The sequence below is a fragment of the Rhinolophus sinicus genome, chromosome 2 (genome assembly GCF_057876585.1).
Source record: "Rhinolophus sinicus isolate RSI-liver-muscle chromosome 2, RSI-T2T, whole genome shotgun sequence".
Lineage (NCBI taxonomy): Eukaryota > Metazoa > Chordata > Mammalia > Chiroptera > Rhinolophidae > Rhinolophus > Rhinolophus sinicus.
The window spans coordinates 115,765,486-115,792,193 of record NC_142502.1 but is presented as its reverse complement, the minus strand read 5'-3'; the positions used below and the strand labels follow the sequence as shown (position 1 = coordinate 115,792,193).

At 47.8% G+C, this 26,708-nt stretch overlaps 1 protein-coding gene across 2 annotated transcripts in view; it reads right to left on the bottom strand.

Annotated features, from left to right (window-relative positions):
• Positions 1 to 26,708, bottom strand: part of MERTK (MER proto-oncogene, tyrosine kinase) — an 85,845-nt gene that overhangs the window by 35,011 nt on the left and 24,126 nt on the right. For both annotated transcript variants that reach the window (XM_019714516.3, XM_019714517.3), the window contains exons 3-7: positions 21,885 to 21,985; positions 20,013 to 20,186; positions 8,949 to 9,035; positions 6,128 to 6,243; positions 1,024 to 1,207 (exon numbers count right to left, since the gene is read on the bottom strand). In XM_019714516.3, the coding sequence (XP_019570075.3) occupies positions 1,024 to 1,207; positions 6,128 to 6,243; positions 8,949 to 9,035; positions 20,013 to 20,186; positions 21,885 to 21,985 (662 nt within the window). The remainder of the gene's footprint in view (positions 1 to 1,023; positions 1,208 to 6,127; positions 6,244 to 8,948; positions 9,036 to 20,012; positions 20,187 to 21,884; positions 21,986 to 26,708) is intronic.

Genomic DNA, 26,708 nt, shown 5'->3' with positions numbered 1-26,708 from the left:
TTTTAATCGTTTTTTCCTTTCTTAAAATGTTTATACATTTTTTTGGCTCGCCCCCTCTCTCTCTCTCGTGTGTATATATATATATATGTGGGGACAGAGCCAGGAGTGCAGTTTCCAGGCTCTCGGCTTCACGTGGAAAGGTGCTCACTTGGGTAGTAAATGGCCATCAACTGTGATTGGATGGCCATCAGCAGTGGCTAGTTGGCCTTCAGCTGTAACCAGTGAACTAGTGAGCCATTGGCCACTAATATAACTGCCATGGCTTCGCTAGCAGAAAATGGGGGCTAGCAAGCGCGGACTGCAGTTTGCACGGCAGAGTGCAGTTACCGGAGAGTCGGTCGGTTGGCAGAAAAGCGGACAGCAGGTCACACGTCGTGTCAATCCAGCCTCCAGTGAGACTATAGTGGTATGACACTCCTACCTATGGCTCCGTGGGTGTTCCTTTTTGGCCTCACCATATCCTGCGTTCTTATGTGGGGAGCGGGAGCTGAGACCCCGCATGACACCCTGCATGACACATGGAGCAGCAAGCAGGGTCCCCCGCATGACTATATATAGATATGTATGTATATATATACATATATATACATATATATACATTATGTATGTATACATATACATAATTTTTTTAAGCTAAGCAAGCAGTGAATTTATTGATTTATTCAAAGAAAGAGGCTAGGACAATACACTCCCAGAGTGGTAGGAGTGGGCAGGCTGGGAGAAGAGCCACTGCCTATGTTGTTATATTTTAATTTAAAATAATGTACACTATAAAGAATGTGGTATTATTACTATTTTTCTACGTGAAAGAAAATATGACCTACCCATAGTTAAGTGTAAGTTTGTCACTAACCCTTTAAAAGTACAGAAGGAAACACCTTCTTTCCCATTTTTACCGGCCATATCAATAAAACTCTCCTCCAGAAATGAAGACACTCCAAACCAAACAGAAACTCCAGACCATGGCTGGGGGGTGTGTTCATTCGTGTGCTGTGAGGGGCGGTGCTCTGAACCAGCAGTTACCTCCTTCAGTTGTGCTGGCCAGGATCCAAGGGCTCAGCGCGGACCAGCCGACCTCATTCCTGCAGGAGACACCAACTCTGTAATTCTCCAGGGCGCGCAGCTGCTCGATTTGATACACAGGTGGAGAAGCAGAGGTGTTAAAGGTGATGATGGAGCCATTACTCAGCGGGTCAGCTTCCTGAACCTAAGTGAAGAGTGGACATGTAGACCAGGATGAGTAAGGTGGCAGGAATGTCAGACCCGGGCTCTGAGGCTTTCCGTGTATGGGGCCTTCCTTTCCACCAGGGGAGTCACCTACTTCCTTCCAGGCCACACACCAGTGTCCCCACCATTATTACTGAGCGTTAGTCAGGCTGCTAATGGCCCTGAGGACAATGCCTAACAGCAGCATGTGCACGGTGGTTATAATTCATGTTATAATACAAAATAAAGTGGCCTTTCCTCTCTCAGAACCAGTGCAATTTTCAACTGCGTTCAGCTGTGTCACAGAAATCTGCAACAAAGGCAACAAGCATCACATGCGAGGGCCAAGCCTGAAGTATTACTACCTAGGCCTTTGAAGAAAACTGCCCAAATCCTACTTTAGAAGATGAGATACCAGATTTTTTTTTTAAAATCTGTATTTCTTTTCATTATGTAGCTTGAAAACCTCTGCTATTCCTGGAGGTGAATTTTTGTGTGTCCTGTATTCTCCCCTAGCTCCACCCCCTATGAAGTCACTCTAAAAGCATATTATACATAGGGCCGATTTTATGACATTTCTTGGTGGGGAGAAAGCACCAAGAACATAAGCACACCACTCATTGCTTCCCTGCTGGCTTCTTGTCACACAGTGGAGTCTTGACCTGGCCCCAACACCCCTCGAGGTATCACTAGTGGATTTGGAATTCCAAAATGTTGATTTGTGTCCCGTTGGCCTAAATTGCAACACATAGGTCCTGAAATAACAACATTGGTTTTGTACACTTCATGATTGCAAGCCCATTATGACTGGAAATAAATACAGGGTTTAAGATTTTTTTACCCCAACTTGCTTTTGGTTACTTCTGTTTTATTCAGTATCATTTTGTCTTTTCTAATTTTATAAGTATACCACACTATAGAAAATTTGAAAAACATGTAGTGAAAAAAAACAACCATTCTCAGGTGTCTCCATTCCCAGACAGGAGATGAGCTTAAGGAAAAGGGTGGAAGTGTCACATAGATGAGGTTTTGGCTGGGAACCCCCTCTTGCCTGGGCATACAGAGGACATCTGGACAGGTGTGTGGAGAGACCGGTGGGGCTTATGGGGGAACGACGAAGAAGGCACTCAGAGGAAAGAACTGATATGTTTTAGAGATTTGGAGAAAGTTTTGGTGGTGATAGTTGGCAGACAGCACTATCTGTCTCTTCACTTTAGAGTGTGCACCTCCTTCCTGGTGACCAACCACGGCAGCTAAGGTGGAGGAAACCTGTGTCCACCCGCCCATTTCAGGAGTACTTCCAGGCGCAGGGCGTCCTTTGAGAGCACATTCCTGGAAGAAGACGGGGTTTCTATAACAGGCCTTCATAGTGGGTCCTGAGGGAAAAGAGGGCATGAAACGGCAAGACGTACGTGGGAGAGTTAAAAATAGATGCAGAGTATGCAGCCCAAAAATGGGTGAAGAGAGGAACTCATGTCAGGACCAAAGGAAGTGCGAGGGTGTGTCCTACTACAGCATGAACCTGAATCTCGGCCAAAACATTCATTTGTTACCAAGTCAGAGTTTAAAACTGCAATGGATCAGGAACCTGCTACAAAACTACAACTATCTTTGCTTCCTTCAGGAATGGGAAATATTGTTAATCTTCAGAATATGCAAGTGTAACGGCTCGAGCCAGTCCTGACCAAGCCTGCCAGGATAACCAGAGGGATAAGGCACTGGTTATATGTCAAATTTCAGGTTCACGACAAATAATTATAGGTATAGGTACGACACAGAATTACTCATGGAATTTAACTTGCAAAATAACTTTCTTATTTGCTAAATCCGGTTGCCCGACCAGACATGGAAAGGAGAAAGGGTGAGGGGAGGCTGACCTGGCTGTTTGGCAAAGGCAATAACCATGTCGGCACCACAGGATCCAAGGTGAGTGAGGGAGGCCTGTAGTTTGGCGCTCACAGGAAGCTTGTTCACTCAGGCCATGGCCACCCAAAGCCAAGGCAAAGAGAGAGAGAGCTGGTGAAGCTTGGGTGTCACCTCTCCCACCTTCAGGGAGACCTGGTGTTCTCAGACTTTCCAACTGCCCTGCTCCACTTCATGTCTATCTTGAGCCTGCCGCTCTTGAGGTGGGACAGCTCTTCCCCAAAAGTCCCCCTGAGGGCAACCATTCTTGTGTGGGAGGAGCCCCATGTCCTCTTGGGCTCTTCAAACAGCTCAGCAACTGGGTAACAGTTTTTAAGGGCTGGACCATGCTGTAGTCAGGTCCCCATCTAGGGAGACAGGCCCCGGTAGTTCCCAACAACAGAGCCCTGAGCTATATAAAGCAAAAACCGACAGAATTGAAGGGAGAGATAGCAATTCAAAAGCAATAGTTGAGACTTCAATTCCCCCCTTTCCATAATCAGTAGAACCACTAGCCAGAAGAGTAATAAGAAAACAGAAGAACTGAACAAAAGTATAAACTAACTTGACCTGACAGATGTAGAACACCCTACCAGCTCTGGCCGAGTGCACACGGAGTACTCTCTGGGACAGAGCTTATGCTCTGCCATAAATAAGCATTGATAAATTCATAAGGGTGGAAATTGTATCCTCCAAACACAACAGAGTAATATTAGAAATCAACAAAGAAAGAACATTGGAGAAATTCACAACTATGTGAAAATTAAACAACTTACTCCTACATTACCAATAAGACAAAGAAGAAATCACAAGGAAAATGACAAAAAACTTGAGATGAACGGGAAAAACACCAAAAAAAACCCCACCAAAACTTATGGGATGCAGCTAATGCAGTGCTTAGAGGGAAATGAATAGCATATTCATGCCTATATTATAAAAGAAGACATTTAGAACAATCACCTAACCTTCCACCTTAAGAAATAACAACACAGAAAGAGCAAACTAAGCTAAAGCAAACAGAAGAAAGGAAATAAAGATTAGGGCACAAATGAGTGAAAGAGAAAACAGAAAAATTCACAAAACCAAAAGTTCATTCTTCAAAAAGATCAATAAAATTGTGCTTTAGCTAAAGTGACCAAGGAAAGTAAGAGGGGAGATCTAAATGATTAAAATCAGGAATGAAACAGGGGATATAACTACTGACGACAAAGAAAAAAAGATTATAATGGGATATTATGAACAACCGTATACCAACACATTAGATAACTTAGAGGAAATGGACAAATTCCTAGAAAGACACAAACTGCCAAAAGTGACTTCAGAAGAAATAGAAAATTGGAATAGCCCTCTAACAAGTAGAGATTTTTGAGTCAGTAATAAAAGAAAACGTCCCACAAAGAAAGTCCAGGACCAGACAGCCTCTGTGGTGATTTCTACCAAATATTTGAAGAAGTAACATCAACCTTTCACAGAGTGTTCCAAGAAATAGAAAAGAGAACATTTCCCAACTCGTCCCATGAGGCCAGCATCACCCTGATACCAAAGCCAGAAAAAGCCAACCCAAGGGAATCTACAGCCCAGTGTCTCTGATGAATACAGACACTACATAGAGGTGATGGCTGAACAACTCTGCCAATATACTAGAAACTCCTGAATTGTATGCTTCAAATGGGTGAATATTATGGTGTGTGAAATACACCTCAAAAACAGCTGTTAAAATAAAGGCTATCCCTGGTGAGGACTTGGTACACACACAAGAACTCCTGACGCTTGACAGTGCTTGGGCGGTTTACAAATAAGGCTTGGCAAGGTATAAGCAAGGCTGGAGTAGAGGGGCGAAGGTGAGGCTATGGGGGAGGCGGGACGAGGGTGAGGCTATGGGGGTGGCGGGGCGAGCGTGAGGTGATTTTGGGGGTGGCGGGGCGAGGGTGAGGCGATTTTGTGGACAATGTATGCTTTTACTCTTCAGAGCAGTAGCTGCGGTAGACAATACTGGGGGCAATAGGAGTAGGGAAATGAATTCCATTTGACATTAAAAACATCTGGTGTCAACACATAAATTGTCTGGAGGTCACTGTCACTTCCTTAAGCTGTGTGGGCATGAGCCACCCGTGTCAGGTTAACGTGTTTGTAAATAATAAGAGCAGGCATTACGAAGCTGGGCACCGTACCTACCCTACTGTAAGACAAAGTGCAGGGCAAAATGCATCCAGCGGACAAGCCACACGCATCCCATGCCTGCTCCCAAATGCAGTGTCTCTGCTGACACTCAGAGGGACAGGTGGGCTGGGCACAGTTTGAGGCACCAGCTGCCCGGGCTGGAGGTCCAAGTCACCACTCTGGGCTCCGAGGCGGCAGTGCTGCTGTGGGTGTTGGTGACACAGCATCCGCAAAGCCCTTGGCTGAATGCCCCCCTCCCTCTGCAGGCCACAGCAGGGTTCCTGCCGCCCCTTCCATGTTTATGAGGCAAGCACTCAGCAGAGCCCACCACGTGGCGTGGATCACGGTCGGCACTTACCTCTATTTCTTGCAGCACCATTTTATACCAATTTTAGAGAGTGGCTAAAAATGGGTGAAGACTTTGAAAGGCCTCTAAGGCCCAGGTTTCCTGGAGCCATAGGCCAAAGTGCTACATTTGACAGCAAAGGTGACCTGGCTTGGGCCTGCACATCTGTCCTTCACGGCCACCTGCCCTGGAGGAGCCAGGTTGACGCTGAGTACCTGGCTTCAGGAATGCCTGGTCACAAGCCAGCCCTGACTTAGGGATGTGTTCTTGTGCCTTAATAATTCATTCTCTCAGCCTCGTGGTCCCCTTCTGGTTGGGTCCTGGCCATACGAGGAGGAGGCATCGTCCTAGGGCGGAGTGCCATGAGACAGACACTGAGCAGGGAGGGTCAGTGTGGGCACTGCACGGAGCTGCCGAAGTGCCCACAGCACCCAGCCTCGGGAGGAATAAAAGCCAGGGAGAGCACAGGGCACCAAAGCCCCACTTTGCTCTGTGCCCTGCATGTCTGTTTACCTGGACGCTGCAACTGCTGAGTGGGGAGTAGCCATCAAAGCCGGGGACCCAGGAGATGAGGATGCCATGTGCGCTCCGGTTGTGGATGCTGATATCAGCTGGCGGGGAGGGAAGTGCTACGTGAAACACAAGGACACACACAGACACGTTAGAAACCTCAGGAGGCCACAGCGACCACAAAGACGCTTTAATACCAAGCCTTTCTTTTTAAGATTCAGAGACTCAAACACAAGTCACCCTATGCCTGAAGGTGACCGTGTTAGCCTATGACAGGCCTTCCAGTGATGGGGGGGCTCTGCCTGGGCCACAGGAAGGGGACACGGGCCTGCTCTCCTGCCCACGGATGAAGGGAGAGCATTTAGCTAGAAAAGGATGTGGAGACGTCCATTTCCTTCACTGAGCTCGCATCCATGGTCCTACTGTGTGCAGACACCTGGCTGGATGCCAAATGGGGATGGAGAGCCACCGCTGTGCCCTGGCAGAGCTCTTGGCTGAGTGAGGACCCATGTGAGCAAGGATGAGAGAACCGTGTGCCAAGAAGAGAGGGTGCCACAGGAGCATATGTGCATGTGTATGCATATGCATGTGTATACGTGTGTGCATGTGTGTGCACATGTGCATTGTGTGCATGTGTGCGTATGCATGCATGTGTGTGTAGGGGAAGGAGAAGCTTTCTAGGCCAAGGAAGCAGCTGAGAGTCAGTTCAAGCAAAAGGGCCACTGCCTCCGCTGAGGGGGCATGAGTGCATGATGACCTTGCCACATGGGACGTGCACAGGTATTTCCATTAGAATCTAAGAAGGAGCCGGACTTTGGGGCTCTTATTTTCTTGTGCTAAATCTAATTCTTAGTTAATAGCAATAATCACACTAATAACAAAAAACGATGACTAATGCTGTGTGACCTACTTTCTGACCTCCACTTCCTTGAGTCACTATTGGAACCCCATCAGAGAGGTCTTCTTACCACCCCCATTTATGGATGAGGAAACTGAGGATCAGAGCAGTTAAAAACTAGCCCAAGGTCACAGAGCTCATAAGCAGTAGAATGGGGACCTGAACTCAGGTCTACCTGACCCCAGAGCTTGTGTCCCTTTACAGGACATAGGAGGCTGGTTGAGCAGACAGCAAGCAGACTGGTGTGAGCACCAGTAGGGACTGGTTGTCTGGTCACCACTTGGCTGGCTGCATGGCCTGGGGCATAGTTGGATGCCCTCTCTAAACTCAGTTCCCTCTCAGTGAGATGGGGCCAGGTGTGGACTAAGTGAGCAGACACGCACGAGGCCTGGGGGAGGCGTGGAGGTAGGGAAGGCGATGACAGAACAGCAGGAGGGCTGTGCCATATCCAGGAGTTTGTTTTACCAGTTTTACACGCCACTTGGTGAGTGGGAAAGAATGAGCGCTTTGTTTGGCTCGCTTCCCTAAACAGATTAGTTGTAGAACTGCCCTAAAAGGTCCACCTTTCCATCAGAATTTGCCCACAGATATTATAGCCAATAACAGACTAGAAAAAGGAAGTCCTGGTTGCTTTGATATAAATTTTTAAATGAATGAAAACCAAAAGCGTAAGTTTTGGAAATAGTGTTTATAAAAAAAAAAGAAAAAGAAAAATCTTAGTTGACACTTTGTGTGAAGCATAAAATTAAAGTACTTCACTTTTATGGGTTTTTAAATTTTAAGATGTTTGTACTTGATGAAAATGTCTATAAATTTACACCCACTCATAAATTCCTGAAATTCCCAACATTTCTTTTGGAAATGGTAATAATGGTGTTAGGAGTGAAGGAAGGAAGTTGTACAAGTACTGTGTGATGTGCTCAGTTTTTCCTCCCCACGGACGTTTAGAAAACACCCTCTCATCGCTACCTCTAGTTGCTTTGCTGAATCGAAACATCAGCACTTTTTCAGAGTTTAGCTTCCTTTGTCATTTTGAGGCCACTGCCCTGTATCACCCCACTTCTAACTGGGTATTATACTCATTCTGTTTTCCAGTGTTGTTTCCCCAAGGGGAGGACCAACGGCATTAACTGCTTCTGAATATTTAAATTAAGAATTAATACTGAAACATAAAATGTGCTTGCATTTTTGTGAGAGCGGGTAGAGAAAATTATTTGAAAAGGGATAAAGAGACAGTTTGTATGTGTAGGCTTTCCTGTCCTTTCACGTTTCGGTTTAAATGATCTCACAGAAGGAGGAGGAAGGCAGATGACTGAATTGGGATGGCTCCACTCACTGGGAGACCTTCCGTTAGGTTATTTTCCAGCTCAGAGGAAGCAAGAGGGACAGGGAGGTGAGGGCCAAGGGGCAGGAGTGCTGGGCCAGGAAGGACACTGACCCTGTCCTGCTTCCCCGCCCTTGAAGCAGCAGCTGGCGGACTGGCTTCAGCCCAGCTGCCCTGGAAGGACAGAGCCCATTCTCAGCCCAGGGCCCCCAGCTGCCCTCACCTGAGGGTCTTCGAGGGGTAACGGGACTGACTAGTCCAGGCTACAAGAGGGCAAAGTAGAAATGGGCTGAGATGGTTAAGATAACATTTAGCCTCCTTTTTCAAACTAAGCCCAGCTTAGCCGGCTAATGCTTATAAACTTCCATGCCAGGCACCAGTGTAAATGTTTCCATGTACGGGATCTCAGGTAAGCCCCAAGAACAGGTAGGCTCTGTCATTATCCTCATTTTACAGAGGGGAACACTGAAGCTGGAGAGGTGGGTGACTTGTGCAAGGTCACAGAGACAGTCCGTGGGGAAGCCCGGGCTCCTGGCCGCAGGGCTCACACTGTCCCCCACCCCCAGCTCCCAGCCATGCAGAGGGGCTGTCCTGCTGCTCACCTTTGATGTTGACCTGTGCGCCCGTGGACACGGTCAGCCCCTTGTCATTATGGGCCTCACAGCTGAAGACCGCTGTCTCTGTCAGACCTGGAGCAGAAGGGGACAGTGAGACCGGCACAGAGACACAGGAGGCCGCTGAGCAGAGTCCTCCAGGAAGGTGCCTGGGCACGCTGCACTTCTTGGCTCATCGCTGTGAGCCTTGAAGGCAAAGTTAATTTTAAAAGTGTGCTGGTGTTTGAAAAACCACACACACACCTGGGATTAAACCCTAGGTGCCAGGTGCCAACCACACGGGAAAGGCAGCTGCCCTCCACTCAGATCTTTCTTTTCCCCTGATGGTGAGACATCAGGTAACAAAGCAGTATCTTTTCTTTTCTTTTTTTTTTTTAGATTTTTCATTTCTGCAAGGAGGCATGGGACTCACTGGCCCCAGCATCAAGAAAAAACAGTCTGCTGCAGCTTGGCCTCCCAGGACACACTGTCACCCACTGCAGACACTTTACAATTCCAGAACTAGCAGGATAAAAGCCACAGTTTAAAGTTTCAGATGATCTGCAGTGGTGAATCCTCTTTTAATAGTAAAAAACAGTCAATTCATAAGGAATTATTATGCAAACAAAAGGCAGTATTACTATTTGAAGAGAAGACACTGGTGCTAAATGAAGAAAAATTCTATCATTTCAGAAGTGTGAAGACCTCTGGTTCATTCATGTCAAGTAGAAAGGAATAGAGGTAACCCAGGTCTTGGGTCCTAATTCCATTTTCCAATAAAAGAACCTGGGCTCCTTGGAGGAACAGCTGATTCTCAGATAGGGACAGGAAACATATAAGAGGAGCCTGGGGCAAAATGTAACACAAACACAGCATCACGTAATAATTTAAGCAAGAAAATAAATGAAGTACTACTGGATTCTAACCCAAAGCATAAGATAAATGTCCACAAGTCTACACTGATATAAAAAATGATTAAATAAAAGGGGAGAGTAGACAACCTCCCATGCATGAGATGCCCCCATAACCAGCATGCACATTCTGCTTTCAGGACGGGGCGTAACTCACCCTCCTTCTTAAGTGCGGGTTGTGCACAGTGACTTCATTCCAAAGAGGACAGTGTGGAAAGGAAGAGAAAGGGAAAACTTCAGAGAGGGGACACTGACAGATGCTGCCTCAGCCCAGTGGCCAAGGTCGGCACCAGGAACATTGAGTCATGTTGACAGAATGCGCCCTCGATATGACGTGATGCAAATGGCATTTCCCCTCTGAGGTCTTCCTCCCAAAAACAGATAACCCAGGTCCACTTGTGAGGAAGATGAGAAAAACATCAGACAGGACCAAATGGTGGGACATTCAACAAAAAATCTGACCAGTCCTGCTCAAAACTGTCCAGGTCATTAAAAACAAGGGCACTTTGAGAAACTGTCAGCCAAGAGGAGCCTAAAGAGACATGACAGCTGAATCCTGGATGAAATCCTGGAATAGGACATTGAAATTGGGGGAGAAATTGTCCTCTAGATTAATTATCCTTACAATCATTATTGGGGCACAAGTGATCGAAACAATATACTTAATTCCTAAACATAAAAAGTAGAATTTCATTGGAAGGGCAACTCCTTGGCTGAACAAAATTTGGGATTTTCGATGCAGTCATCTAGAAGTCACTTTGACCTGGAGCCAATGCACTACAGACGTCCTCGCAGTGTGGGGTCCAGGGCTTCCCAGGCACCCCACAGACCATTTCAGGGGTCCTCCAGATGAAAACTATTTTTGTGACAACAGCAAGCTGTTCTTTGCCCTCTTTATGCCCATTCTCTCAGGAACGTATGATGGAATTTTCTAGAGGTGGCATGGTGCATGATGATGGCTTCAGCTCCATTAGCTACCAGAACATATGCTGTATATTCTTGGGTTTTAAAGGTTTTCAGTTTCCATGTCGACTTCAGTCCACATCAATGGACAGAACTCGGGTTGGGTTCTCAATAATTTTTAAGACTTCAATTTTAAAGGAATCTTGAGACCTAAGCATTTGAGTATGGAGTCCCCATGGTGACTGGAGATGAGTGTGGGGGGGGAGGGGGGAGGGGTGTTTCGTAAAGTAAGGAAGGGATGATAGGGAAGCAGGAGATGGGACAGACGACCTGGCAGGGTACCTGGACTTTGGGCACTTGGTCTGGCGTGGATTTTAGGAAAGAAGCCATATGAAGGATAAGGATGGAGACACGGACCCCTCTGGGCCAGCGCATGGGGCTCAGGCTCCCAATCCCTATTTCACTGCTGGCCAATGACACTCGAGTTTCACGCTGAAGTATCCCTTTTAACTTTCCAGGTTGTAAGCTCCCAAATGAGATGCCTGTGTCACCAGGCTCCAAAACCGGATTTATATTTAGAAAAATCAGCATTGGCTCAATCAGAAGACACAGGGAATGGCTATGCAGCTTATTTTTTACATATTTGAGGCTAAAACCAGTCACTTGAGTTCAATTACTCTCACCAACACTCTTGGGAAATACTTGAGTGCAAAGTACAAATCACGTCTGGCTGAGATAGGGGAGCCACGCCGTCCATGAACTGGGAGGACGGATGGCTTTTGCTGAGGTCTGTTGTCCGTGGTCCTTGAGTCCTGCAGGGTTCATTGACACAGAAAGTGAAACTGCTTATGGCAGGCCATGACTTCAGATTAAGCGGAAGTCAGTCTTCCTCTCTGTGTTTCTTTTCAGAGGGCACACAAAGTCAGGAAGGCCATCTGTGGCAAGCTTCCCGGCACCAGGCTGCCTCTCAGAACTGCCTGGAAGGAGCCAGACCACCGATGACAGCAACTACATGGGCCAAACAGATGCCAGCAGAGAGCATGGAAGCAGGTCCAAACCAGTGAGCTCTCTCCCAAACCACATGGACGCTTGGGGCCGAGTACTCTCCTTAGCTTGAGGTACTTAGTTATACCCGTTTGGGCACAAGCTGCCTGATTAGAGACACATGTATCAGCCTGGGTTGAACACAGCGACTGGTGTGCACAGGACAGACAGCTCTCTCTCTGGACGAACAATAACCACCAGACTGGAATAGCCCTGCACATTTTATACCCAAACGCTTGTGGCTTTCCAGGGAAAAAATGATCCAGGTCTCCACCCTGCCACCCACTCTCCCCTGAGTGCCCCAGGCTCCCGAGCCGTGTCCTCTTCTGGCGGCCCCCCCCCCCCCCTCCATTACATCTCACCCCCACCATGATGGCGCAGGCCCCTCTTGTTTGGTCCTCTGCTGGTTTTAAAAAAGATGGCCTCTGACACAAAGTCTGAGAGCTATTTTAAGGAACATTCAGTAACAGGACATTCCCTCGAGGGAGGGACATTCAGAGCTGCTGATGAAGCAACTTCTAAGAGCACAGTTAGACCATTTCTTTGAGTTCTGATTAAGCAATCCTGTCCTTTCATTTTTTTTCCCCCCCCTGGTGTCTATCTTTCTACCCACAGAGGCAAGAAATGGAAAAATATGCTGCACAGATGAAGGTGCTTAGGCTCCCTACCTCGGAATTCATTCAATTGCTGAGACCTTACCATGTGCCAGACCTTTGCCCAGGCACTCGGGTTCTGTCCCTGCCCTTACAGAGCTCACGTTCTCATGGAGGGACATGGGCATGAAATAATAAGCTTATAAATAAGTGAGCTGTATGCTCTCTCAGAAGGTACTTAGTACTGTGGAAAAACAGAAGACCATCACAGTGTCAGAGGTGGCTCCTTGAGAAATGTCCTCTGAGGAAAGACTTAGGGTGAGGGAATAGGTCAAATTTATCCTGGGGGTGAAGGAAGGTTCTAGGCAGAGGAAACAGGTAGGACGGGCCTTTGCTTTGTCCTCTAAGTGGGGTAAGAAACCAGGAGCTTCAAGCAGGAGACTGACATGATGTAATTTGTGTTTCATCAGGATTGTGCCAGCTGCCATGTAAAGACTAGACCTAAGCACGCATGAGGTATAAACAGAAAATACAGTGAACGTTAAATTTTAAAAAAATTATTACAGTAAAAAACACATAGCCATTAATCACCCTCAAAATACTCCCCTTCACTTCAAATACACTTATCCCATCATTCTTACCACTTTCTGAAGCAGTTCTGGAAGTCCTCTTTCCTGAATGTCTTTAGTGGCGCTGTCGTGGCTGCCTCGAAGTCCTGAATTGATTCAGAACATTTTCCTTTCACGGTCATTTTGACTTTGGGAAAGAGCCAGAAGTCTCATAGTGCCAGATCCGGTGAATAAGGTGGATAAGGACACACTGTAATGTTTTTATTTGACAGAAATTGCCATACCAGAAGCGATGTGCGCCATGGAGCGTTGTCATGATGGAGGATGAAATAAAGACACTCACAAAAAAGGACTTCCAGAAGTGCTTCAGAAAGTGGCAAGAACGATGGGATAAATGTGTTTGAAGTGAGGGGGAGTATTTTGAGGGGGATTACAGTGTCTTTTACTGTAATAAATGTTTTTAATTTAAACCTTTACCATATCTTTTGATCACAACTTATAGATCCCTAAATCACTCCAAATTTTTTCCTGGTCTGTAAAATGGGTATAAAAATGCCTATCTATATCTTAGCTTGCTGTGAGGTTCAAATTAAATCTTTATTGAAAACACTGTGAAAATTACAACCCCATTTCTATAAATCTTAGTTATGTTACCGTGGTTATTACAATGAATATTAATAACTACATCAAACTAACTAAAATAAAGACTGGCTTTGCTGCTTTCTAAATGTGGATTTAAATATAAAATAAGTATTGATTTCAAAAATAGAAGCCAGAGGTCAGCATAAGCCCACCACTCTTCATAGGCAGGTGGCACAAAATCGACAGTAGTTCGTAACTATTTTATATGAAAATGTATAACAGGTAACATTTGAATCATTCCTACAGGCTGTTTCTGCACCCAGGGCTTTATGTTCATTATTTCACTGGATTCTCATAAAGGTTCCATGAAACAGACACTGTTATCCTCCTATTTTATATAGAGTAGAGTCCCTTGCCTAGGGAGAAACGACGGTAAAGTGGCATTAGTCTCTATGTCAAAGCTGGGTACCTCAACTGCTAGCCTATTTTGGATGCATCCCACCATTAGATACCATGCAGCAAACATGTTCTGCAGTTCTGCTTTTTTTGGGCGGGGGTGGGAGGGGTTGGTGGTGATTGGGTGATGAGGTGATTCTTTAAAAAAAACACTGTTTTGAAATAATTTTTGATTCACAAGAAATTACAGAAATAGTAGAGAGTTCCTGTCCACCCTTTATTCAGCTTCCTCTGCTGATAAGATCTTACATAATCATAGGACGCTGACCAAAACCAGGAAAGTGGCTTGCAGCAACACCATTCACTAAATACAGACCGTATTCAGATTTTGCCCGTTTCTGTCTTGTTCTGTTTTGGGAGGGAGGAGTGAAGAGTTCTGTGAGATTTTATTACAGGTACAGACTATGTACAGACACAGAACTCTCCCATCACCAGAAAGAAGGTGCTTCCTGTCCCCCCTTTTAGGATCATCATCCCCCCCCAACCTAACCTTGGCAAGAGCTGGTCTGTCCATTCTACCTGTGCCATGTTGAGGCTGTTACATAAATGGAATCCAACAAGTCAGTCACGTTTGATTTCAAAATGAATTCCAGTCTGAATATGACACTTACTAGCCCGACATATCAAGGAACATCTCAGAAGACAGAGAAAAAAATGGTAGAAAAAAACAAAAGTACGTAGACTTATTGGTTGGACAGTAGCCGTGAGAGTTGATTTAATGAACTGAGGTCAACTCAGGGCTGCCTGAATTAACAGGCCCCTGGCTCTGCCCTTGGTTAGATCAGAATCTAGATTTCCATCAAAAACATGGAACAGACCAAAACGGCAGCTGGCACCAAGGCAGGGAGAAAATCTGCTAATCCAAATGAATCAAGGTTCAAAATGGGTTCAGTAGGCTAGCACAATGGATACAATTTTTATAAGGATAAATGTCACGTGGTAGGCTGAGATTTCAAAAATAATTAAACATGCAAGAAGCTGGAGAGCTTTGGCTTTGCTGCAATTTAATGAGAAAAAAGACTTGAGGATTTCAACTAACGTCAAACTCGACTTTAACCAATGCATTAACCTTCATCAAAAAGATTTGCATTATCAGAAATACAGTGTCCAAAACATGAACGGGACGTTACAGCCTGCACTGAACCATATGGATGTTTTTGCAAAGTCACATCAATGTTACTAAATTCTTCAGAAAACAGAGGATGCGGGAGCACTTGCTAACTAGTTTTAGGAGGTCAACACTACACAGATATCAAAACTGTCATTAAATAACAAATTATAAGCCAATTTCCCTCATGAGCATTGTTGTATAATAAAGAATCTGACTGGCTTTTGTCCCTTACAATTTCCTGAATGATCGGAGTGGCTTTGTTAAGCTAACAAGATGACTATGGTGGGCCCCTCAGATGGCTTCAGGATGGATGCTGGTCGTCAGAATGACTCATCACGTGATGAGAGGATGGGGCTCTCAGCCCAACCTCCAAATTCCAGGGAGCATAAGGAGGTCTGGAGACTGTGTTCAGTCACATAAATGATTTTATCACTTACGCCCATGCGACAGAACCCCAACAATAACTCTGGACCCTGAGGCTCAGTGAACACACTGATGTGCCGGGGGAGACACACCTTCATTCCATGAGGAGAGGACACGGAAGCCCTACACTCGGGACTTTCCCAGACCTCAATCTATATGCGTCCTCTGTAATAAAACTGTAATCCTAAATATAGCACTTTTCTGAGTTCTGTGAGCTGTTCTAGCAAATTATCATGAGAGCCGCCACACTTACAGCCCATCAGTAAGAAGTGAAGGTGGATTGGGGACACCCTGTCCACCCCAGTCTTGTGGTGGGCTTCACCCTTAAGCTGTGGACTCTACTCACTCTGAGAAGTCAGTATCAGAACTGAATTGCAGTCCGTCCACCCAGTGCTACCCCAGACTGGGGTTGAAAAAGAATAAACATAAAAGCAAAAATCATTACCTCAATGTCGAACAGACCACCACACATTGTGACCAAGTAGTTTATCTCGGGAATGCAAAACTGGTTGCATATTTGAAAATCAAATCAGTGTAAGGTACCATACTGAGAGAATAATGGAGAAACCACACGAACTTCTCAGAAGACTCAGATTAGCAAATTTGACAAAATTTGATATCCATCATGATAAAAAATAAAAATTTCAGCCACCCAGGAATAGGAGCAAACATCTTCAACCCAATGACGAACATCTACAAAAACCCCCACTTAACATCATACTCGCTGGTCACTGTCACCACTTCCATGCAGCATGTGGCACAGGTGTCCTGGCCAGGGAAATGGGAAACAAGGTAGAGATGAAAGGTTCAGATTGGAAAGATAGAAGCAAAACTGTGTCTATTTGTGGGTGCCAACATTGTCTACAAAGAAAATCCAAGGACAGCAACCACACTAACAAGTAAGTGTAGCAAGGTTGCAGAATGTAAGATCGACACAGGAATCCATTTATTTTCTACATGTTACTAGCGATCAATTGGGAAGTGGAATCAAACATGCCACTCACCAGCATCAAAACCAGAAAATATTCAAAAATAAATTCCACAAATGCCATGTAAGAGCTCTACTCCCAAAACTATAAAAATCTGTGGAGAGGAATTAAAGAAGACCTAAGTAAATGGGGGAGACGAGACTGTGTACCTGAACTGGAAGTCTCAATCTTATGAAGATGTCATCTCCCCCTAAACTGATCTATAAATTCAATACAGTTGCAAACAAAATCACGGCAGACTTTTTTAAAATAAAAAATGTCAAGCTGATTCCAAGATTTATATGCAAATAGGCAAAAGACCTGAAGTGACACTTCACCAGAAAGGAGATATCATTGGTAGATAAGCACAAGAAATCCTTTCTAAATCTCACCTAAAAGTAAACATCAGGGAAGTGAAATGAGAACCAAAGTCACAGTCATCAGCATTTCACATCCATTAGAATGTCTAAAATTAGAAAGACTCACCATATCAAGTGCTGGAGACATGTGCATAGAGCCCCCAGCACCTCCTCCATGGCTGGGGGGCACAACCCTTTAGAAAACAGTTTCCTGGTTTCCTTAAAAGTCAAACAGATGCCTACCATATGACCCCGCTGTTTTTCTCCCGCTATTTACCCAAGGGAAATAAAAATATATGCTTCCCCAAAAGACTTGCATGCCAGTACTCAGAGCTGCTTTGTTCACAATTAGCCAACAGACACAAACATCCTAAGTGTCCACCACGCCAATGGATAAACACTGTGGCACCGTCATACAACACAGCGCCATCAGCAATAAAAATCAGCACATCACTGATAAACAACGTGCATGAGTCACAAAAACATCACATCAGCCGAAGAAGTCGGACACAAACGAATATACACTTTATGACTCCATTTATTTGCGGAGTGAGAAAAGGCAACAGTGATCTGATGATCGTCAGAACAGTGTTGCCTATGGGAGGCGGGGTCTGATCAGAAGAGAGCATGAGGGAGCTTCCGAGGTGACAGCCATTTTTCTATATCTTGATGGAAGTGGCAGTTACAGGGGTGTCTGCACTTATCAAAACTCGGAGTTGTGTACTTAAGTTCTATGCACTTACTTGTAGGTCCATTTGACCTCAGTAAAATAATCCCTCTTTGTGGGACTTCAGAGCAAACATCCTACAGAGGACGGAGTGTATTTTCTTATTGATTTTCGAACAAAGAAGTCACTGATGATCACCTCTTTGGAGAAACTCAAAGAAAACTCAGATGACGGCAGAGAGAACCATAATTTTCCTGGTGGAGCCAGGAGTTAGAAAAGTGATCCAGACACAGCACGGAGGGGCTGGCATTCACTTGCTGATCTGTTCTTGCCATAAATATGTAGTGAGTGCTACCATAGGTCCGGCCCTTGGGACAAAGTCCTCGTCCTAACTGAGCACATGTTCTCGAAAACAGGTAAGGAGCCTAAACAAATAAACAGGGTAATTACAGGCTGAGAAGCACAATAAGGAAGTCCCCAAGAATGCATGAGTGGGAGTCAATAAAGGGGGGCAGAGAACGGAAAATAGTTACCTAAGAATGACCAGGGAAGCCCTCTCTAAAGTGATATTTGAGTTGTCATGGGACAAAGGGCAGTTGGAAGAACACTGTAGGCAGACAACAGAGAGTGCAAAGGTCCCGGCAGGAAGGAGGGAGATCTGTCTGAGGAAATGAAACACAGCGTGACTGGTGCTTAGTAAGCAGGGAGGACAACTGGGAGGGGACAGGAAGAGCTCTGAGTGAGTCTAACACATTGGGAAGTCACTGAAAGGTTTCCAGCAGGCAGGTGACATGTTCTGATGGTCCTGTTGACAGGGGCACCCCAGAGAGCTGTGATAAAGGAGTAGGGTGTGCACAAGGCTGAAAGGCCGAGACCCTCCAGGAAGCTGCTGCAGTGGTGCTGGCCAGAGCTGGCGGCCACACAGACCAGGAAGACGGACGTACTGTGAGAGCAGGACTGGTGGAACCTGCTGACGCATCCATGTGAAAAAGGAGAAAAAGGAAGGATGGCAAGTGGTGACATCCTTTGCTAAGAGGGGGAGTTTTGGGTGGAACAAGTACTGGGGAAATCAAGAGTTTCATTTTAAGACGCCTACATACCCAGCAAGTGGAAACACCATGGAGATGAGCATGGAGAGTACATAAGCCTGGAGCTCAGGAGAGAGGTCATTGTCATACAAACGGTGCTGAAGCCAGGGGCCGGGAGGAAGTCTCCCAGGGGCAGGTCTGGGAGGCAACAGGCTTGAGTCTGAGACAGCCCTAGGGCGCCCCACATTCAGAGCTCTTGGCAAGAGCACAGCAGGAGCAGTGAGGTAAGACAGGCAGGATGATGGGTCCAGGAGCCACCAGCACGTTCTCAGCATCCAGAACTCCCTCCGCATACAGAAGTGCCACTCAAAACACTGGCTGAATGCAAGAAGGAAGGAAGGGCTAGGGGGTATGTGGGTCAGAACGGGCCACCCACACGGTGCCTCTGTGGTGTGCCACTGCTCTGAGGGAAAGGCAACCCGGCTGCCGTTAGGCTCACAAGAAACTTCTGCCCCTCTCTGAGTGCCTAGAAGAACTTGAATTAGGGGCCTACAATAAGAGATGGTCAGAGATGACCTCTTCTGACCCACCTACAGGTCAGGGCATCGTCTGTTTACTAAGCACTGCTCTTCTTGTCATCCTGCAGTGACCCTCTGAAGCCCCCGGGGCCCCTGATGTTGTCCTTAGCTCAGGGTGTCTTCTATACCCAAGTTCCCTTCCCATCTCTCTACCTCTCCTGCAGGTGGGGTCTGACTCTCATGTGCAGGGTTCCCACACGTACATATGCATTAAATTGCGTCATTTTCTCTTGCTAATCTGCCTCATGTCTGTTTGGTTGTTAGACCAATGGGAGAACCTAGAGGGTACAGGACACTTTCTTCCCTTCCACTGGGCTGGTACTCTGGCCAGATGTTGCAGGAAGTCACAACAGGAGGAGCCCACTGGCGTTAGCCACACAGGGACACCAATGGCATTGACTCAGAGCAATGGAAATGAAGCAGGCACATCCATTTAGATAAAAATCAAGATGACCTCGGACCGTCCATGCAGCCACAACCCACGATGACTCAGTCCGCCCACAACAGCACCCGGGACCCATGTGCCTGCTTTGCTATCAGGCCTCACTGGGGTCTTCACATCAGTGGTTCCTGACATGCCACACCTGCCAGGAGAGCAAGGCCACAGCTGCAATGGGGGATGTGAGTGGGCTCCCCTGTCTGGGTTGGAGGTTCCGGCTACTTCCCCAGCTGAAGCATAGCCACCCTCGGAGCACACTCAGCCACCTGCCAGCCCCGGCCTGAGAACTCTCCTAGCCAGGACTCCTGCCAGGCTTGCCCTCACCTGGGCCCCACATCTGCGTCTGTGGCCTCCTGATGCCCAGCAGTGCCCAGCAGACTTCTGACCCCTCCCACTACTAGAGAGAAAATAAAGAAAGAAATGAGCACACGACTTGACTCACCGGGAACAGTGAGCACAGACGGGGACTTTTCAGGCCATTCGTTAACACGGCTGCTGTTTTGAACCCAGAAAATGTTGACAGGCTCGGGCGGGCCGACGGCCTGACAGGTGAGGTTGAAGGCGGTGTTCCTGGTGACATTCATGCTCTCAGGTGGCTGAGTAAAGTGAGGAAGTCCTGCAGAGAAGGAGTTAAGGGAAAGAAGGCTGCAGATCACAGGCCCTGGGGCATGGGAACCACCTACAGATTTCCTTCTATATCAGCTGGTCCAGCCCCACTTCCCCAAGGCGAGGGTGCGGAGGAATGTAGGGTGGGGAAGTACAGCAAACAGGTGAACTCCCACCAGCCTAGCTCCAGAGGACTTTCTAGGACACTTTCCCGCAGGGTTTGTCGTGGGGGTTCAGAACTGGTTTTACCAGAAGGGAGGCCTGGCCCGCTTAAAATCAGGGTTGCTCATACCCCTGGGCAGGCTGGCAGGCTTTCAGGAATCCTTACCAAAATAGGAACAGAGTAAAAACCAAACCGCGCAATAGGTCTGCCTGCTTTTGAGGACAATCTATTGTGTGGGAGACTCAGATGGGTGATGATGAATTTTAAATTCTGTGCACGTGTGAACTCCTTTGAAAGCACAGTGCTGTGAAAACACTGTAGGCACAGTTACAGTCCCAATCCTAGAATCTCTCCCTGTAATCCAGGATCAAAGCGGTAAGAAACGGGACTTCAGGGACGTCTCAGAGAAATCCAAACAGCTCACTTCTCTGGGGCAAGTGCCAAAATTCAACAGATGACGCCAACAGTCCTCGTGCATTTAAATTGTGTCCCTTCGGACTCGGGACTCAGATCTGGTCCCCACAGGAACGATGCGGGAGTGATAAAATGAAAATCTTTTTTTCCTGCTTCAAAGTTTTGCAAAACTCCATTTGGACTTAACGTGTTCCTGCCCCGGGCGTTTTGCTGGGGTTCTGACAAGTAAAATGTCCTCTAAATATTTTGCCCAGATAAACAGCAAATGTCCCCTCTGCTGAGACAACCCTGAAGCACTAGCTGTCCAGCCTGGGGTGAGGAAGGTCAGGAGAAAGTAGACAAGAAAGGTGACCTGATAGTCTGCCGACAGGGGCCCCTCAGGAAGCTGAAAGCAGGGGCCCCGGAGGGTTCCCCTGGGCGGTGGGGACAGACCACTGGGAGGTGATTAAAGTAAAGGTGCTCCCTCCTTGAAGCCGTTCTCCTTGTTTCCTGCCAGTGCAGAACCAGGCTTGCAAACCCAGAGACCCAGGGACCTGGGCTCACCTGACCTGGCTCCCCTGGGCATCAGCTCTCATTCCCCAGTGGAGTTCAAGTCCTCCAGGGCACAGACTGCCTTCCCCTTGTCTCACTTCGCACCTCCACTGAGCCCCTGCCACGTCATGCTGTGGAACTACACTGAACACCCACCTAACAAATCCTAGGGCCCAGAAAGGAGCCCCAGACCAAGCCGCTGACCCCATCCAGGAAGACCGCTCACACCCCCAGTCTCAGCAGCCACATATGTAAGACGGAAAAGATGCTGAAGAACGAGCAAACTGCCACTTGACTACGTGAGTGGCGCCTGGTGCCACTGAGAACCCGACAGTGGAACGCATTTGCTCCCTAAAACAAGGTCATCAAGTTCTTTATTGTACATTACCCAAGGAAAAGGAAACCCCTAATCTCCTAGGATAGAGCTCACACATTAAGAAATAAACTCATTTTATTGTTACCTAAAGTCTGAAAAGACGATCGCCTCATGAAGTTCCAGGGCTTAGCGGTCTGCAAGGTTTGCAGCCCGTGTTATAAACAGGCCTGCCAAACTCTACTCTCTCACCCCAGCGGTACGGCCAGCCCCCTGTGGCCTCTTACCTTGGACCTCGATGTAGATGGGCTCAGACACGATCTCTTCATCATTTACCTTCGTCTTACAAATGTACGACCCGTTGTCTGGACGCTGCACGCTGGTTATGCTAGAGGAAACACAGGAAAGCATTTACGGTGGGCACACTCTGAGACCCTGCTACAGACACAGCATCCTCAGCTTCTGTCATATGCTGTGATGGTCAATCTTATGTGTCGATGAGCTAGGCTGTGGTGCTCAGGTAGGGGTCAAACAGCACTCCATGCGTTTCTGTGCAGGTATTTTTTAGACGAGATTAGCATTTACATCAGTGACTCTCAGTAAAGTAGATGACCCTCCATAGCATGCATGGGCCTTGTCCAGTCAGGTGACAGCTTGTGAGCAAAGACTGAGGTCCTCCGAGGAAGAGGGGTCCTGCCAGCAGAGCTGGCTTTGTTTCTCTGAAGAACCCTGACTAGCGCATACTCTGTCACTTGTCTGGATGTCTGTGGTAGACTCTATATTGGGGTACTGCCCCTCGAGGCATTTTGCAAACTTGTACAGTAGTTTTAGGTGGTCACAATAAGTAGGGGGCACCATGGCTTTTAGGGGCTGGGGGTAACTGTTCCATATCCCAAATGACCTTCTGAGACTAGAACTCAATCCCATTGTACATACACACAAAGTATGTTGCCTGGTTTTAATAGTCACATAATTTCCCAGGGCTGCTGCTACCATGAAAATGGATGTGGTCACCAGCTGGAAAATGGGCCAGTGACAGCACGGCTCCAGCTGCCACGTGCATGGGGTGGCCCAGGGTGCACCTGTCTGCGTCCCTGATATGGCCACGCCCCACATTTACATGTTCACATTCATGTTATTTATTATTAATCACCTTTCTTTTGTTTTTCTCCCTTTACAGCTAGTACACTATGCTACAAAGTATCTGATACTAAGAGTCAGCCTTGGCTGTAAGAGGTTGAGATTCCTGCTTTCCGCCTAGCCAGGCCTGGGAAAGATGAGGGAGGGGGACACTCTGAGGTGCTCACAGATGCTCTCTCACAGAGGGTGCCCCTACTGGAATGGGGAGCAGCTTGTTTATCCCAAAGCAAAAGACAACACATCCCTCAACCTGTCAAGGGCTGAGGCTTAAGGCTTAAAAGAGACCGGGAAGCTGGCAAGCTTGCTGGGGGCCCACAGGCAGCGGGAGGCAGCCTCTGGGGGCTAACAGCACAACACCATAGAGGCAGTGAGGCCCCCAGGCTTCTAGGAGCCACAGTTCCTTCCCTTGGGTCAAGCACACAGTTTTTAGCACAAACACCGGACAGTTTGCAGATCTCCATTAGCCTATGCTAAATAGCAGCTACATTCCATGTCAAGCGTGGTCTCAATCAGAACTGGGGGGCCAGGGCTGCTTGGTTAACATCACCTCCTTATTCCCAGGACCCAGCAGTGTGACTGTCACCTGATGTATAATCTGAGCAGCATCTGTCTTCCCCTTCCCCGACACTGCTGTGTGGGGGCAAATTAATTCTGGAATACATCTGATGACTGAATGTTGGGCCTGGGAGGACCCAGGACCCAGGAAAGACCAGATCTCTCCATGCTTTAGGGCAGGAGCTGAATGTCATAATGTGTAGAGGTCAGCAGGGGAAAATGGAGAGCCCTCCCAGGACAAATATCTCCACATCAGGGGCTGGCCCTCCCCTGATCATCTCCCTGGATGTCATGGTAACAGGAAGGGGCTGAAGACAGAGGAAGAGAAGCCTGTCTGGGGTGATGGTCTGCCCATCGGAACAACCAAAGTGGGAATGGCACACACTGGGCGCAGCAGCTCTGGAAGACTGTCCAGTTGGCCAGTCAGTCTAGTCTTCTCTGCGTTCCCAAGGGAGACAGGTCATAGCTGCTGCAGAGGGACCCCTTCCACGGCTCACAGTTTACTTTACAAGAGGCGTCATTTTCAGGCAAGGCCCAGGGCTCGACAGAGCGGACAGAACGATCTGACAGATGGGAGGGCGTTTGTACCTTCCAGACCAGCTGTGGCTTGGGGCCTGGGACTTTGGTATCGCAGCAGGCTTGCGACGCGGCGACTCAGGGAGCTAGGGACCAGGGACAAGGCGACAGCCACAGAGGGAGGCAGGGTCGGGCACCAGGAAGGCAGCCCGAGGGGGACGCAGAGGCCCAGGGAGCCCGAGAAGCGATTGGCACAAACAGCAGGTGAGCACCTGGGGCTGCAGAGGTCACACTGCACAGAAAGTGCAGGCAAACAATCAGGTCAGGACCAGAAAAGGGGGACACAAAGGGAGCATGACCAAAATGCTGTGTTCAGCCATTCATGTCAGGAAGAGCTTAGCAGTCGTCTGGGGGGAAGGACTGTGTGCCTGCCCGACAGCCAGTCCACATCCACCGTGCCTACAGCATGGGGAAAATTTCAAAACTATTCTACGTGTTGTTTCCAGACACCGAGCAAAGGCTCCCGTGCCGAAGGCAGGGTGGGGTGGCTACAGAAAGGAGGATGGCGTCTCTGAGCCCCTCCTTGTCCCCAGCAGAAACAGCAGGCACAGTCTCCACGCAGGCTCAACAGGAAAGGCTCTGAGCTCAGAATAGCAAGCTAGGCGTTCCAACAACTGAGGAACGGTTCCAGAAAGAACACAGAAGGGGGGCATAACTCAAGAAAAGGCCCAGAACTGGAGATTCGCGTCTTCCCTAACCGGGCCCCTAGGTGAGCAGCACAGTGGGAGCAAAAAGGAAGCATATCAATGATTCCAGGTGACAACAGGAAATTATTTTCATTTTGAAGTCTCTTTCCAGCCAAAGTACCTCAAGGTGAGCGCAGGGAAAAAGATGAGGGTAGGGGAAAAACAATCTCTGAAAGATGCAAGTCCCAGGAGGCTAGTGGAAGATGGGCTCCTCACCAAGTGAAGGAGTAAAAGCCGAGAAGGGGCTGAGCTCCCAGAAGCAGGAGAGGGAGGGTCCCCAGAAGGAGAGCAAAGACAGCTTAGCCGGACCCCAGGCCCAGAACAGAGCAGGACAGGGACACTCCAGTGCAGGCGTCTCCAAGGAGAAAGTCAGACCTGATAATTTCGTTATTTGGAGAGGAGATGCATATTTTCCTGTAGAGTTTAGAGAAGAATGAGTCGTTGCTACTTACAAAATTAAGCAAACTAACAAGCAAGGAAACTATTAACTTCAGGAAAATAAAAAACTAAGAAGTAAAATGTGATGACTGTCTACGACTTCATTCAGCTGAAAACAGCATTTATGTAGCCCCCAAAATGTGAGTCCTGTGACACTCTATTAGATTAACATAGCACACTGGGGCCTGGCACACACACACACACACACACACACACACACACACACACACACACACTCTCTCTCCCTCTGCAAAGACACCTGAGGAATCGGTGACCTCAGGTCCCCAGTGAGAAAGAGCTGCGGGCTGGAATGGGAAAAGGAATTTCTGAAGAGACGAAATATTTCACCATATGCGTGCACTGCTTTAGAAAAAGCACGAAGACCCCATGAGATGTTGGTTAAATACAAACATCTGAACCAGGGAGAACCCAAGAAACCGTGCAGATGGTTCTGGCATCCAGACAGGAAGCACTTGGCCAAGCCCAGGGCCAGCCGCTGCACGGCCCGTCATACCAGGGCCGCCTTGGCTGGGCTGGCCTTGGGACGTCCTGCAGGGACACGCAGCGCCTCTCTATTCCTCGGACCTGTCCCAGCTGGGCTGGACTGCTCAGAATTGGTGCTTGAGTAGCAGCTAAGCCCTAGAGCCTCTTAAAAGAAATCAAAACAGGACAAATATTGTATGGTTCCATTTACGTGAGGTCCCTAGAGTGGGGAAATTCATGGACAAAAAACATGGAGTGGAGGCTGCTAGGGGCTGGGGACGGGGGTGGGAGGGGTCAGCATTTCATGGGCACGGTTTCCGTTTGGGAGGACGAGAAACTTTTGGAGGTGACAGTGGTGATGGCTGCACGACATCCTGACTATGCTTAGGGCCCCTGAACTGGACACTCAAAAGGGCTAAAGTGGGCAATTCTATGTTACGTATATTTTACCATGGAAAATAAAGGAAAAATGAAAAAATATTTTAAAGAAATGCAAAGGCGCACTGACAAGCATCCTGTCTGTACCTGCCACAGATCAAATGGAGCCATGGGCCACCTGCGTGCAAGGCCTTGTACAAGTTCTCAGCCGAAAGGAAGTCTTCTGAGTATGAAGCAAGTCACCAGTATCAGCGATCTGTGACTAATGACAACTTTTCCAGCTGATATCAGGCTTGGCTTCAGAAATTATGTCCTTATTTGCTGCTTTCTCATGTATGATTCCATTTAGAGGCCACCAAAAGCAGCAGGATAAAGAACACCCTACAGCAGGTGGCAGGTTCCCACAGGGCAGCTGTGGACACGCCCCTCCCTCCCCCTGGCAAACACCGGCTGCTCAGGGCACCAGGAGCCCACAGGGACACAAACTACTCACTTCCATCTTTACAAAGAAAGTGGACTAGGAAAGCAACGTCCTTCCAGCCTCAGCCATGGGAACCATCAGGAGGCCCCGAATGTATGGAAAGCAAGCTGCAAACATTTCCCATTTGCCACAAGTCCGGTCACTAGGTCTACAGGGCCCTCCGCCCAATGCTTTACCGGAGAGGGGGCCTCCCCAGCTCGGGGGAGAGCCGTCATCCCTACCCCAGCCCTGAGAGCTAATTATGTCCCACAAATGACACCCTCCTGTAGGGACTCCAGGGAGCGGTCTCGGCCAAGTGGTGTTCGAGGCCTGGACACACGGATGAACTACAGTTTTGAGCTGGTGTCATAAGGCAGAGGGGGCTGGATACTGGT